The sequence below is a fragment of the Gorilla gorilla genome, chromosome 3, assembly GCF_029281585.2.
Source record: "Gorilla gorilla gorilla isolate KB3781 chromosome 3, NHGRI_mGorGor1-v2.1_pri, whole genome shotgun sequence".
NCBI lineage: Eukaryota > Metazoa > Chordata > Mammalia > Primates > Hominidae > Gorilla > Gorilla gorilla.
This window is the reverse complement of record NC_073227.2, coordinates 190,343,859-190,360,280: the sequence shown is the minus strand read 5'-3', so window position 1 is coordinate 190,360,280 and position 16,422 is coordinate 190,343,859. Positions and strand designations below refer to the sequence as shown.

At 35.6% G+C, this 16,422-nt stretch overlaps 1 protein-coding gene across 13 annotated transcripts in view; it reads left to right on the top strand.

Moving 5' to 3' along the window:
- NEK1 (NIMA related kinase 1) overlaps window positions 1-15,726 on the top strand; it is a 211,149-nt gene extending 195,423 nt beyond the window's left edge. For all 13 annotated transcript variants that reach the window (XM_055385781.2, XM_031010079.3, XM_055385778.2 and 10 more), the window contains 5 exons: window positions 2,365-2,516; window positions 7,265-7,473; window positions 8,476-8,606; window positions 8,770-8,902; window positions 14,476-15,726. In XM_055385781.2, the coding sequence (XP_055241756.2) occupies window positions 2,365-2,516; window positions 7,265-7,473; window positions 8,476-8,606; window positions 8,770-8,902; window positions 14,476-14,489 (639 nt within the window). In that variant the 3' untranslated portion in view covers window positions 14,490-15,726. The remainder of the gene's footprint in view (window positions 1-2,364; window positions 2,517-7,264; window positions 7,474-8,475; window positions 8,607-8,769; window positions 8,903-14,475) is intronic.
- Window positions 15,727-16,422: the final 696 nt, after the last annotated feature.

Genomic DNA, 16,422 nt, shown 5'->3' with positions numbered 1-16,422 from the left:
AGGGAACACTTTTACACTGCTAGTGGGAATGTAAATTAGTACAACCACTATGGAACACAGTATGGAGTTTCCTTAAAGAGCTAAAGGTAGAACTACCATTCGATCCAGCAGTCCCACCACTGGGTATCTACCCAAAGGAAAAGAAGTCATTATATGAAAAAGACACACACACACGCATGTTTATAGCAGCACAATTTGCAATTGCAAAGATATGGAAACGACCTAACTGCCCATCAACCAACGAGTGAATAAAGAAAACGTGGAATATACATACCTTGGAAGACTACTCAGCCATAAAAAGGAATGAAATAATGTCTTTTGCAGCAACTTGGATGGAGCTGGAGGCCATTATTCTAAGTGAAGTAACTCAGAAATAGAAAACCAAATAGCGTATGTCCTCATTGATAAGTGGGAGCTAAGCTGTGAAGACCCAAAGGCATAAGAGTGATATAATGGACTTTGGCGACTCAAGGGGGGAAGGGTGAGAGGTAGATGAGGGATAAAAGACTGCACATTGGGTACAGTGTACACTGCTCGGGTGTTGCGTGCACCAATATCAGAAATCACCACTGAAGAACGTATCCATGTAACCAAAAATCACCTTTACCTCAAAAACTATTGAAATAAAAAAAATCATTTGTATTGTTTAAAATATGAAAAGGAAAAATGAAAATAAATAAATCTATAGGGAAAAAAGCCTCCAAAGCCATGGGGGAGTAGGTGGGGGGACTTACTAGTCTATCAAGGAGTACTGTGAACGTGAAGGGCTTATCCAGTTGATAGCTGTCAGATTAGTGGGTTAGTATAAACCTGTTCCAGGAGGTAAGTTGTCAAATTACATGACCACTTGAAATTTATTTTGGTTAACAAAAGGAGTAAACTAGAATTGAGTTTATTTTACCAGGGCCAGAATGTATCTCAGCCTAAAAAATATTGCATTATTTTATGTAGTAACCCCAAATTTAAGTATATAATGCATATGTGCTGTTTATTGATTAGCAGGTGCCTAAGGAAACCATTTCTGGTACATATTGCTAGTTTATAATATACATGGTCCAAACCATTAAAATAATAAACAAGGAAAGTGTGAATTCTACAGACAGTGGGAAATTCAGCAAAAGAAATACTTCCAGTACCATCACTAAGTGATTTAACAAGCAGTGTACTTTTACCAACTTGTAGTTCATAACGATTTTTCCCTTGAGTGTGAGAACATTTAAATTATGTTCAAATAATGGAAATCTTTTTCATTATTCTCAAAAACAGATTGTACCAATAAAATTGGCCAAGTATATAAATTTTCATTAATATGCTAAACATTGTGTTTTCCTCACAGGCTCCCATCTGGTGAAGAGTTCTTATCAGTGCCTTAGTAGTCATGTTTCAAATCTCACAGATTCCTTTAGGGTTAACCCAGCTGTGAGAGTTATGTATGTAGTTAGTTGTTTCATAGCCCTGTTTATCTATCACATTCTAATTGTTGAAAGGTTGTTGGACAGAGGCTATTTCTATTATCCCTTATCCAGTACGGATTCACATTTTCAACACCTCAGCTGTGCTTTTTTTCTTTCCTCAACTCAGTTGGCTGAGTTTCTTCTTACTGTTCCTACAAATTATGCTCAGCATTGACATCAAAGTGCTTGTCCTTCCTGCCTTCTGTTCTAGTGAGAAAGGTTCCACTCACAGTCCCATGGTCAGGGAAGCACTGATAGGCTTCTCTCTGCACTGATTTGAGGCCCCTCATTTCACCAGTATGTGGCTAATCAGCAGTTCCTACAATTGAGTGATACAAGGGGCCGTCAATTATGTGTGGTGGTGCTTAGCCAAACTTCAGACTAACATGCTGCAGCATTTGGGCAAGACTGTGTGGGGCAAGTTGACCATGGGAAGATGAGAGGAACACTTAGCAGAAACACCATGAAAGCGGAACAAATGGGTTGTGAGTGAGAAGGAGAAAACAGGTAGTTTCTAGCACTGCCTGATTCCTGACAGATTTCCAAGTCCATTCCATGTTTATACCTAAATAAACACTTCTCCCAGTTTTCAAAGGTGGTATCAGGGAATTCCTGTGCTAAAACCCAAACATAACTCGCAAGTTTAGTTTCCTGTGAAAAAAGACTGAGCTGAAATTCAAGAGAATTAGGTTCTAGCTTTATGCAAGTCACCTTTGGATCCTCTAGCTCTAAAAAAATATATATATATTTTTATATATGTTACATATATATGTTACATATATAAAAAAACATTTTTTGTATGTTACATTTTACACATATGTAACAAAATTGTGATTAGTTCTAGTTTTCTCTCATTTTTATGTTTTAATTATCTTTCTCCTAATAAGAAATTTGTTGATTTTTATTTTAGATGTTAAGGACATGTTCACTTCCAGATCTCTCAAAGCTGTTCAGAACCCTTATGGATGTTCCCACCGTAGGAGATGTTCGTCAAGACAATCTTGAAATAGATGAAATTGAAGATGAAAACATTAAAGAAGGACCTTCTGATTCTGAAGACATGTAAGTATAATGTCATTAGTAAACAGCATTAAAAGATTTTCTGAATTTATATGTTAAAAAAAAAAGGGGATAACTTACCTAGCTCTTTTTTTAACTCATTAACCTCTGCTTTTATGTCTTCTGTATATTATTTTTATCTATTTTAAGAGACAGGGTCTCACTCTGTCACCTAGCTGGAATACAGGCTGGACACAGTGGCTATAACGTCATTAGTAAACAGCATTAAAAGAGTTTCTGAATTTATACGTAAAAAAGAGGGGATAACTTACCTAGCTCTTTTTTTAATCATTAACCTCTGCTTTTATGTCTTCTGTATATTATTTTTATCTATTTTAAGAGACAGGGTGTCACTCTATCACCTAGCTGGAGTGTGGGTTGGACACAGTGGCTCACACCTACAATCCCACCACATTGGGAGGCCAAGGCAGGAGGAATGCTTGAACCCAGTAGTCTGAGACCAGCCTGGGCAACATAGTGAGACACCATCTCTACAAAAAAAAATTTATTTTTTCTTTTGAGGCGGACTCTTGCTCTGTCACCCAGGCTGGAGTGCAGTGGCATGATCTTGGCTCACTGCGACCTCTGCCTCCCAAGTTCAAGCGATTCTCCTCCTCAGCCTCCTGAGTAGCTGAGATTACTTGCCACCACGCCTGGCTAATTTTAGTATTTTTGGTAGAGATGGAGTTTCACCATGTTGGTCAGGCTGGTCTCAAACTCCTGACCTCAAGCGATCTGCCCACCTTGGGCTCCCAAAGTGCTAGGATTACAGGCATGAGCTACCACACCTAGCCAAAAAAATTTTTTTAATAGCCAGGTTTGTTTCCACATGCCTTGTAGGTAGTCTCAGCTATTCAGGAGGCTGAGGTGGAAAAATCATTTGAGCCCAAGAGTTTGAGGCAGCAGTGAGCCATGATCATGCCACTGCACTCCAGCCTGAGCAACAGAGTGAGACCCTGTCTCAAAAATGAAAAATAAATAAGCTGGAGTGCACTGGCATGATGATAGCTCACTGCAGCCTCCAACTCCTGGACTCAAGCAATCTTCCCACTTCACTCTCCCAAATAGCTAGGATTACAGGTGTGAGCCACTGGGACTGGCCAAGTTAATTTATTATTGCAGAAAAATAAATTGGTAAATTTAGTGTAGCCTAAGCACATACTGTGTTTATAAGTCTATAGTAGTGTATAGTAATGTCCTATGATAAGTACCGTATAAAGTTTACCATTTTTTATCTTTTATACAATGTTTTCACTGTACCTTTTCAATGTTTAGATATATTTAGAATAGACAGATAGCATTGTGTTACAGTTGCTTCCAGTACTGAGTACAGTCATATGCTGTACAGGTTTGTAGCTTAGGAGTAACAGGCTCTACTATGTAGCCTAGGTATGTAGTTAGCTCTACTGACTAGGTTTGTGTAAGCACATTCTATGATGTTAGCACAACAATGAAATTGGCTATAACAATGCATTTCTCAGAATGCTTCCTGTTGTTAAGCAATTCATGACTGTGCTCTACAGTTTCCCAGGAGAATGACCAGAAAGCTCCACATCTACCTCCTGCCATATATGATTTCAAAGCCATGGCAATGGGGAGTTAGCAGGTAGACCAGTTTTGTTCATGTGTGTGTGTGCACATGTGTCAGTGCACACGTTTTCTGCATGTAATTGGATTGTTTTCACAAAATTGCTTTCTTTGTGATTCATGGGGAATCCTGAATCTAGGAGGGAAATTTAACAAGCAACACCTCTGAGAGCTGTGAGGAGTGATAGCCCCTTAGATTGTGCACATGTACCCTAAAACTTAAAGTAAAATTTAAAAAAATTTTTTTTTCCATAAAAAAACAAAAAGAACCTTCCTTTACCTTGTTCAGTGTTGGTCAGCCCTCTCAACTGTCTTAGACAAATGTTACACACTTTTTGGGGTAATAAAAACCAGAGTTTCCTAGAGTAAGGTGAGAAGGTACAGTGTGTTCAAATCACCTGGAGAAAAAGGTATAAAATATTAGAATTTTTATAATTTATTTTGTAATTTCTTTGAACTTGTTTCTGCTTTTTACTTTTACCTTTGGAAAGAACTTGTATTTTGATCTGATTGAAAGTATTATATCACTCTCATAATGTTTTCTTCTGTATTGAGTTACGTAGGATCGATGCCGCTGGCACATTTTATTTTCTGGTTTTTGGTTCTTTTTTAAGCATTGCCCTTGCTTCTTAAGTTTCTGGTGAAACTTCATTTTTAAAAGATTGCCTTTTTCATTTTTCCTAGAGTTCTGTAGATTTTTGCTAATGACCTTACAATCTAGAAGAAAAGTTACCTTTTTACTTTTGTTTCTTCTACTTGACTGTGGTCATTAAACACTGAAATATTGTGTTTTTATTAATCCTATTGGAGAACATAACAACATTCAGGATTTTTATTGTTGACAAACTGCTAACTAAAATTTTTCTCCCAAAAATTTTATGAAATCATTTATTTTTATCTGAATGAACTACAGCTTATTTGTGGCTCATGTTCTTTTATTTTTTTCTTTCTTCTAAGCTGCTAAGTTTGTGTTATGCATGTGTTCTTTTAATGAACAATTGATGACAGAATTTTATTTTAAAACTTAAGTTAGAAGCCTTTAGTATTAATTGAAAAATTTGAAAACCAAGTTGTTTTTAAAGTACGTTATTTCATATTGTTATAGGGATATTTCACTTGATGTTTGTCTTTGGAAAATTATTATTTTTTTTTTGTCTAAACTTTAGTCAAGATTTTATAAGAAAGCCAACTAAAAACTGAATTCAAGACCAGATTTTTTTAAGTACCTTAAAGTTTTTTGGTGCTCATTTAGTAAAAGATCTTAATCTTCTCATACTTTCTTACAGTGGCAAGCTTAGCTGCCTCAATTGAATACCATCTGCAGAGGGTACTAATTCCTCTAGGCCAGCCACTAGATGATTTTATGAACAGGTCAATATTTACTCATTGTAGTAATGGTACATAGCAGGTGTGCATGCTTCGTTGATCTTTTTTTAATAATAAAATTTTTGGGGGGAGATAGGGTCTCACTCTGTCACCCTGGCTACAGTACAGTGCTGCAATCATAGCTCACAGCAGCCTTGGACTCCTGGGCTCAAGCCGTCCTCCTGCCTCAGACTCCCTAGTAGCTAGGAATACAGGCTCGTGCCACCACGCCTAGCTAAGTTTTTTGCAATTTTTTTTCTAGAGGGGTCTCGCTATGTTGCCCAGGCTTGTCTCAAACTCCTGGCCTCAAGCAATCCTCTTGTCTCAGCCTCCCAAAGGGCTAGGATTACAGGCATGAGCCACTGTACCCAGCCTAAATTAGTCTTGTAATTATATATTAAGTTAAATGCTACTAGTAGGATGATTCAAGAGATTAGACACTATTTTCTCATTCTAATTAGATGCTTTGCTTTTCTATAGCTCGTACAAGTCAAATTATAGGCATTTGTACGTATAAGTACAAAATAAAGATATTTCTACATAAAAAGATTATTTACTCTATTAATGGAAATTATATTGACAGTCTTACACAATAGTGTTTATATTTTAGTTCTTCAGTAAATATTTGATTTGAGTCTAAACTTTTAGAAAGGCCTTAATTAGCCCTTGTGTCCTGTTAAGCATTGCCTTCCTGATAGATGAAATCCCCGGCTTAGGTACATAATCTCTTTTAGAAGTCTTCAGACATCTAAAACATCAATTAACTCCTTTAGTCTACAAACTTTTCCATTTACATTCCATGTTAGGAGAAAGAAGCAAACCATAAGAGGAAAAAAATTTTTCTGAGTATGTTTCTCAGATATTACAGAAGTGGTCAAAGACCTAGATTTCAGTGCTCTGTCATTTACTGACTATGTGGCCTTGACCAAGTCATTTAAACATTTTGGTTCATAGTTTTCATGTCTCTAAAGTGATTTTTTGTGGATAAAATTTGAGTAGTAGGATAAAACTGTTTAAAAAACAGAAGTTCTATATAAATGTAAGGTATTATTTGTATAAGTTACTTCATTCCAGCATCTATAATCCCATGAAAATAGAATGAATATTCTTACCAATACTTTGGAAACAAAATTCTCCAGTGAAGAATTATGATGGTTGGTATAGGCTAGTTACACAGAAAATCTATTATGTATTTTAGAACATTTTTAAGAATAAGCATCTAAAGATAAGATTTCTGGTGACCATTTTATTCACTGGGTCATCCTATTAACATGAATATAAAATTTCCTAAGTATTTCTATTTCTAAAAGTTCAAATGCCCAATGGGCATGTATATGGAAAGCCTTTTGTATAGTGTCTAGCTATTAGCCACAGGGATATTTTGAAAATTACAAAATTCCATAAAAGAGAAAATAATTTACTATTATTTGTTTTAGAAAAATTTCTATAGTCTGGCTTGTTAAAATATCAAAACATTGTTTCAGAATTTAAGCAATGAGTAATATCGATAGTTATGTGATTCTCTTTGGCAAGTTGGGATCATTTTAAACAAATCATCTTCTGGCTTATATATTCCAGAATATGTGTTGTGTGATATATTTATCAGTTGTATTCATCCTCAACTTACCGGTGAAAAACAATGTAGGCTTTTTCCAGATTTTTTGTTATCTACTATTAGGATTTTTTAAGAAGTGCCTACATATTGAGTAGAAGTAAAATTTCAGTATGAGGTAGTTTTAGTTTTAACTTGGTAAATTTCAGTATGTTTGAAACTTTTAGTTATACTTTTTAAATTTCAGTGTGTTTGAAGAAACTGACACAGATTTACAAGAGCTGCAGGCCTCGATGGAACAGTTACTTAGGGAACAACCTGGTGAAGAATACAGTGAAGAGGAAGAGTCAGTCTTGAAGAACAGTGATGTGGAGCCAACTGCAAATGGGACAGATGTGGCAGATGAAGATGACAATCCCAGCAGTGAAAGTGCCCTGAACGAAGAATGGCACTCAGGTGCATGATCAGAGTTTTGGACCTTTTTCTTTTTCAGTTTACAAATATTTCAAGTAGAGTGTATTTTTCTAATCTCTGCTGTGAACCATTTCCAACTTTAAATACAACTGAAGCATGCCTCTGGGTCTCTCCCCTTTTTTCATTCTTTTTCTTTTCATACAAATGTGTGATTTTCCATTTTTTATTAAAGTTTTTATTTCTTTCCTATTATGTCAATGCTTTTTTGAAGCATTTTTATTCTAATCTCCATTTATTGACTGATTTTTCCAGTAATAAAGATAATAACATTGTTTTCTTGGCATTCTATATTTTAGAAAGAGCTTCTGCATATATTAACCAGCAGGGTTAACACTGAAAGCAGTTTTTAAAGTACAAAAAACTCTTTTCGTAAATTTGTAAACTTTCTCTTTCATAATATTACCCCTAAGATGCATAGAAAGTGTGTGTTTCAATAACTATATTATATTAATTTAGGAAGAAAAGCTAATGTGAAAAGACTAAGTAATTTTTTTCAAAGTATGTTGAGCATGTACATAACAAACCATACTGGCCATTTATACTTTCTAGGTGCTTTCCTGAAATATAATGATGTATGTCTTAGGTTGTCTACCTTCTGCAGGCTTTTCCATGGTGTTTCCCGTGTTTATTACCAACTTTTGGAAATACTAGTTAGGGTTAGCTGCTTCAAAGCAAAACATGGAGGTGTGCTTTTTCCACTTTTTTTTTTTATTTAAGTAACATCTCTAGGAGTGTTTTGATTCCAACCTGATTTATTTTTTATATCTATAAATGAAAAGTAACATTCTTGTTTAGACAGATTTATACATTTTTTTTGCCAAATAAAGGACAAATATTAAAATGACAAAAACTGTTTATAATGAAAGTAGAAGTAGTCTATTGCAATGGCATTATTCATTTGTCATAGAATTTTAGTCTATTAGGGTATGAGTTATTTTATTCAGTCTTTTTAAATCAAATCTCTATTTTAATTTTGTTTTTTAGATAACAGTGATGGTGAAATTGCTAGTGAATGTGAATGTGATAGTGTCTTTAACCATTTAGAGGAACTGAGACTTCATCTGGAGCAGGAGATGGGCTTTGAAAAATTCTTTGAGGTTTATGAGAAAATAAAGGTAAGTGAAAAGTCAATTAAAACACTTAAAATGTGCTATGTTTGAAGGTTGAAGAAATGTTGATAATCTGTATTGGTCATTAGATTTATTATAAATAAAAAGTGAAGTCTACAATTACAGAAAGTTATTCAAATATTAATTTATATTTGGGAATTTGATATAGGCTATTCATGAAGATGAAGATGAAAATATTGAAATTTGTTCAAAAATAGTTCAAAATATTTTGGGAAATGAACATCAGCATCTTTATGCCAAGATTCTTCATTTAGTCATGGCAGATGGAGCCTACCAAGAAGGTAAGATTTCCTCACATGTCTGTATAATTTTCAGTAAATGTGAGAAAAACAAGATGATACATGTATATGAATCAGCTTACATCACATCCATTTTGTGAAATCTACTTGGGAACTATATAACTTTTAAGCAATAATAAAATTAACTTTGTCATGTACTTTTACTGATCCGTCATATACTTTTACTGACTTAAGTCCTTTAAGTCCATATTTTTAATTTAATTTACAAGTAACCTTTGAATGAGGTTTTTAAAAATCTTACTAGATAGATTTTTGGACAGCTCTAGCAATTAGAATAATCCTAGCCGGGTGCCGTGGCTCATGCTTGTGATTCCAGCTACTTGGGAGGCTTAAGTGGGAGGATGGCTTGAGGCCAGGAGTTTGAGAACAGCCTGGACAACATAGTGAAACCCTATCTCTACACACAAAAAAATTTTTAATTAGCTAGGCATAGTGGTGGGCACCTCTAGTCCCAGCTACTCAGGGGACTGAGGTGGGAGGATTGCTTGAGCCCAGGAGTTTGAAGCTGCAGTGAGCCATGATTGTGCTACTGCACTCAGCCTTGGTGACAAAGCCAGACCCTGTCTCAAAAAAAAAATAAATAAATAAAAATAAAGAAGATTATAACTTAGAATAATTCATTTTTTTGTTTTTTTGAGACAGAGTCTTATTGCCCAGGCTGGAGTGCAGTGTCGTGATCTCGGCTCATTGCAACCTCCACCCCCTGGGCTCAAGTGATTCTCCTGCCTCAGCCTCCCAAATAGCTGGGATTATAGGCGTGCACCACCACACCTGACTACTTTTTGTATTTTTAGTAGAGACAGGGTTTCACCATGTTGGCCAGGCTGGTCTTGAACTCCTGATCTCAGATGATCCACCCACCTCAGCCTCCCAAAGTGCTGGGATTACAAATGTGAGCCACTGTGCCTGGCCCTAGAATAGTTCTTATCAAGGATGTAGTATTAAACGTTTTTTGTGTGTGTGAGATGGAGTCTTGCTCTGTTGTCCAGGCTAGAGTGCAGTGGCACAGTCTCAGCTCACTGCGACCTCTGCCTCCTGGGTTCAAGTGATTCTCCTGCCTCAGCCTCCTGAGTAGCTTGGCCTACAGGTGCTACCATGCCTGGCCAATTTTTGTATTTTTAGTAGAGATGGGGTCTCACCATGTTGGCCAGGCTGGCCTCGAACTCCTGACCTCAAATGATTCACCCCTCCTTGGCCTCCCAAAGTGCTGGGATTACAGGTGTGAGCCACTGCACCTGGTAAAACTTGTAGACACAAAAAGCAATATGTAAAATTTTGAACAAGAATTTATTTCTAGATTATTTGCCCAAACATTAATTTTATTACTTTAAATGTTAAATTCATAGACTAAAATTGAGGGTTTTAAATGTTGATGCTTAATTTTAGCAATAAAAATGTTTATAAAATGTATTTGTATTCCATACAAAATGTGTTTGCATATTCATACAAAAAAGTCTAAGATTGCATTTAAATATATATATGTATATAGTAAGAGAGAAAATTAAGTTTTAAAAAAACGTTTGGGGAAGTCAACAAATTGGACAAATGAGCACAAACAGTATAACATGAAGCCAGGAATGAAGAATACAAACTTCATGTTCAAAAGGTTTCCACATTTTCTAAAAACAGGAAACAAATTTGGTGCTGGTCTTTCTCACAAAGCAGAAAACCTAATTAATTACATGAGTCACAGTATTCATGAGACAAAACATTTTAGTTGCTCAGAGGACAGCTATTTTTGGTATTGAAACCAAAGGAACAATTTTCCCATGATCTTTAAAAAGAGGGCACTATCATACAGTGTTCCTCAAACTTGAATAACATGTGGATCCCTTTAAGGAGCAAAAAGTATTTTTTTCAGGCACAAGAATCCAAGGGTCTATAAACCCCAGTAAAAAAAAAAACTCAAGTCTTAGTGGTAGAAAATTTCTGTCAGTTGTGAATTATTACTGTAAAACAGATGTTGTATTTTTCTAAATATTAAAAAATTTTATCAAAATGAAAATATAAAAGGTAAACATTTTCTGGTACTTGTGGATTTCTTATTTTATTGAGACCTTGGACTTCATTTTACAAAACAGTGCTATAATGGAATGAAAAGTATCCTCAGTAATTTTTACAATATTTAGATTTCATGAGGCTGTTTCTCATATGTCATGCTGTAAGTTAATGGCACGAAGCCAGAGGATGATTCCATTTCAGTAATTCTGTAGAGTGTATCAAACCAATTCTATTCATATTCAGACTATTCCACCTCCAGGCGGTTCTCCTTAAGTATTGTTTCAATAGAGCTTTTCATAAGTAATCAGCAACAATGTGCTTGGGGTTCAGTTTTGCTCAACAAGTATCTGAAGAGCTTTTAGTTTGCCTTGCCCCTTAAGTGGAGAGATGTAACAATCAACTTATTCACAAGGTAGAATTGACACCCTCTTTTGACAACTGAGTGGCTTCAAAAGGATATACGCCTACACAGAAGGCCATTTCCCCTGCAAAGGACCAAGAATCAGGCTAGGTTAATACACCACTCAGGAAGCAATATCAGATTTTCTCTAGTACACAAATGGAAAGGGAAAGAGAACCCCAGAGTTCTGTATCATAAAGCCTGACAGTAATTCCTTCACCCTAGAAAAAATGTAAAGCAATTGAAGATGCCTACCCTGGCAATCTTTTCTAAAACTCTTAGTACATACCATTACAGCAGGTGTAGCTTAAAAAAAAATTTAGTACAGCCCATAAAATATTGTAACTTACTACTATAGCTACTAAAGAAACTGGTTATAAAATGGATATTGAATTATGTGGATGACTTGCTGTTTTGTATTGTTAATCATGAGAGTTAAGTGAAATGACTAGATATAGATTTCATATGTATTGATTCAGAATAACCGTTTTGCACTCCTTCTTATTGGAAGTCAGTAGAGCCCATATATAGCTGTTCTTTTTGATTTGGGGAGTTTTTTGTTGGGATTTTTTTTTTTTTTCTATGGAGACAGGGCCTTGCTCTGTCACCCAGGTTGGAGTGCAGTGGCATGATCTCAACTCACTGCAACCTCCGCCTCCTGGGCTCAAGCAGTCCTCCCACTTCAGCCTCCTGAGTAACTGGTACTACTGGCATGAGCTACCATGCCTGACTCATTTTTGTATTTTTTTGGCAGAGATGGCATTTCGCCATGTTGATCTCAAACTCCTGGCCTGAAGCTGTCCTCCCACCTCAGCTTCCCAAAGTGTTAGGATTACAGGTGTGACCCACCGTGCCCAGCCTACCTGTCTTAGAGATAGTTGTCCAGACAGCTATCTTTTAGGCCACATCTAGGAGATGATAAAGCCATGTCATCTACATATAGTACTTACACACTTTTATTTTCTGTGTTGGGGAAAAGGGAGAGTAAAGAAGGGAAGGGGTAAGCAAAATTTTATCTCGCTCACCCAAAAGTGACATCAAGTCATTAAGATACAAGTTAAAAAGAAGACTGTCAAAAACACATTTCTGTTTTATTTCACTGGAAATTATATAAGTCCTGAAAAGACAGCCTCAGCTATTTAACTCTCCTGATACTGTTATGGTGCAGGTTTGGTAAGCATCAATATCTTGAGCTGTTGATAAAGTTAATGCTTTTTTTTCCATAGCTAGATACTATCCAGAGTCAGAAGTCAAATAGAGCTAATAAAATGTGTAAGCAATTTGATAGTATTCCTAATAAATTTTTTTTTGAGATGGAGTCTTGCTCTGTCACCCAGGCTGGAGTACAGTGACATGATCTCGGCTCACTGCAACCTCTGCCTCCCAGGTTCAAGCAATTCTCCTGTCTCACCCTCCCAAGTAGCTGGCATTACAGGCATGTGCCACCACACCCAGCTAATTTTTGTATTTTTAGTAGAGACAGGGTTTCACCATGTTGGCCAGGCTGGTCTCAAACTCCTGACCTCAGGTGATCTGTCTGCCTCGGTCTCCCAAAGTGCTCGGATTACAGGCATGAGCCACTATGCCTGGCCATTATAGACTCTTAAGAAGGAGACACATACCTTCTCTTCATATTCATTTTAGGTGGAATATTGGGCTGCGTTTATGTAATGAAATTTTATACATCGGCTAAAATGAATGAATTAAATTCCGACTGTCAATATGGATAAGCCCCACAAACATGATGAGTTGAATAAGTAGAATATTACACCATTTATGTAGTGTTTCTAAACAATTTTATTTAGATGTGCATGTACGTAATAAAAATAAAAGCAAAAACCGTGAGCGGGAAGAATACACATCAATTTCAGAGTACTGAAAATGCCCCTGGGGAAGAAAGGAAGGCAGTAAGATTGAGAAAGGGTACTCTGCATCTGTAATATGGTTTTACTTAAATAATCCAAACCACTATGGCCAAAAGTTAGCTTTTGTTAATTCTACATATTATGGATATGTGTGTTCATTACTTTCCTGATTATTTGAAAAGTAAGTAAATTATAGTCCAGTGATAAGTGTTACCTTGGAAGCAATAAAATGTATGTAAGTTATGAAGTAATGATCCAACTACATTGATGGTGACAGGATAGGTCTTCCTAGGGGAGAGGACATCAAAGTTGGATTCTGAAAGACAAATGGGAATTTAATGCAAATAAGTACTTATACATGGAAGTATGCAAAATGTAGTAGGGGAACTATAAGCAATTCAGTGTTCCTAAAGCATAAATTATAGGGGCAGTTAAAGAAGGTGGGGAATGAAATTTGGTAAGATGAGAAATATTTAAAAGGCCAGATCATGAAGGGCTTTGTAATCCACGTTAAGGAGCGTGGATTCCATTTTGAGGCAGCAGGGAGCTAACGAATGTTTTAAGCAGTGCAGTGATTTGACATGACCCTTGGATTTTAATGAAAGATCACTTTTGCTAGAATGTGGAAGATAGTGCTTGCATATAAGATTAAGTTAACCAATCTGTTTAATTCACTTGATTATAATCTTTAGAATTAGAAAAAATTGAAAATAACAAAAATATCTATAAATAATAATGGTTAATTATGTCATATCCATTAAACAGAATACTGTGAAGACATTGAAGTCAACATAGAATATATCCATGATTTATTCTTTAACATTTTATTGTCAAATTTTTATCATATTGAAAATCTGAAAGAAATTTACAGTGATCACCCATGCACCCACCACCTAGATTCTAACATTAGCATTTTCTAATCTTACATTATCACTTATGTATCCACCTTTCCATTCACTAGGGTGTTTTCAGTGGAAAACCTATGTTTCAAAACTGCATTTTAGTGTGATTTTTAAAAGATATTTGTGTATGCATAGGAAAGCATTGTGGGAGGATTTATATAAAGTTGACATTGGTTGTCTTTCGCTTATAGATGATTTTTGCTTCCCATTTTATTCTTCATTGTATTGTCTGAATATTTTACAAGGAATGTGTGATAAAATAATTTAAAAAGTATTTTTAAAACTACATTAAAGCTCTTCTCCTTTAGCATGAACAAGAATGGGTTTTTTTAAAAGTGGATACAGCTCGATTTGAAATGAAGTCAATTTTTTTTCTTTTTTCTACAGATAATGATGAATAATCCTCAAAATGTTTTTTAATCCTCAACTATATGAAAGCATTTGAATTTGGCTTATCAGAATAACAAGCTTCAGTGGGAAATACAGCAATTATTTATTTAAAAAATCAGATTTAAGATGGACTTTCTTATTGCATGAAAAAGATGGAGGAACATGCCATTTTTCAATGAAGATTCTAATATTTTATCTATTTTGTTCATTGAATTCCATGGTTAAATCTCATAAAATATATACTTTATTAAATCATCCAACCAAAGCATAAGAAACATTGACCCAGAACCTGACTTAATGGTTTTGAAGATTTACTATGCAATAGGGTAACTTTGAGTTTCAGCAAATGTCTTTAGGTTGAAGGAATTACCTATGTCATGAAGGACCTGTCTGTGGTTTTTCAATGGAGTCTTTAAGCATGATCTTTTTTCTGTCTAGTACTTGTTTTCATTCTGGCCAGCAGTTTTACATTAAATCACCTTGTCAAGGGCTCTGTTTACATCTATACATTTTGAAGATGAAATTTTTAGCCTTAAAGTTTATATTCTCTAGTCCTTTTACAATCAGTGTGTCTCCTGAACTAGCACACAGGCTGTAGAAACAGTCTTAGAAATCATTGAAAGATTTGATTATGAAAGAATAGCAAAATTATATTTCTTGATATATAAAAAGTTGGTTTAATGCCTTTATTTCTCTTTAAGGACCAGAACCAGGTATACTATATCGAAAAATTAGTCTGTGGATTTAACATTGACTTAGCATATAGCTTAAAGTTGCTCTTTTGGTTTTTAACTTCCTCCATACGTAAGCTTCAAGGACAATAAGATGTTAAAAAGGAGGAAATAATTATTTTTATTTTGACACTGTGACAGTTTTGGTAACTAGGATCCTAGGGAGGGAAATGTTTGCCTGTTGAACTTCTTTCTGTTATGAGAGGATTTAGTTAGATCATTAAGATGATGATCACACAGCTTCAATCACAATATGCCAAGTATAACCTGGTTTCGTTAGAGGTGTCTACAGTCCAGATGTTCTTCGTAATAAAAACAAAGTTTTTGAACCTCTGAGTCCAAAGCAGGCTGGTTGGCATAATATGTAATTTGAAAAATAAAATCTTATCTTGCAACACTATCAGTATGTTGAATTTATTATGTATATTATTTCTAATATCCGAAACTAAATACTTAATTTTTTAATATGTGTGTTTATTTTATGATATTGCTATTAAATTTTTATTATCTACCTGAAGTATATCGATTGTCTTTTATTTATTATTTTACTTTTCTCAGTAGAAGGCTTTTACATCAAGCTGATAATACTTTTGTTGGTTTTGTACCTGATGATTTCTTTCTTCATAATGGAAGAAAATGAATTCAGTACTTTAATTCTTTTTTTTTTTTTTTTTTTTTTGAGACGGAGTCTTGCTCTGTCGCCCAGGCTGGAGTGCAGTGGCGCGATCTCGGCTCACTGCAAGCTCCGCCTCCCAGGTTCACGCCATTCTCCTGCCTCAGCCTCCCGCGTAGCTGGGACTACAGGCGCCCGCCACCGCGCCCGGCTAATTTTTTGTATTTTTTAGTAGAGACGGGGTTTCACTGTGTTAGCCAGGATGGTCTCGATCTCCTGACCTCGTGATCCGCCCGCCTCGGCCTCCCAAAGTGCTGGGATTACAGGCGTGAGCCACCGCGCCCGGCCACTGTAATTCTTTACAATCCTGAAAGATGGGCATGATTTTGGGGAGGTTATGTATTAATTCTTAAACTATTACAACTATTAGAAAAGGGTATAATATGGTAGAAAAAAATTGTTTTAGCCATATTTCAAAAGATGTTATATATGTGCAGGAATAAGGATGATCAATAAGATTTGTGCCATCTCCAGTCAATTAGCAGTGTGTGACTCTGGAGTGTTGTTATGGAAAGATTATGCCAGTGAGGAAAAGGGCTA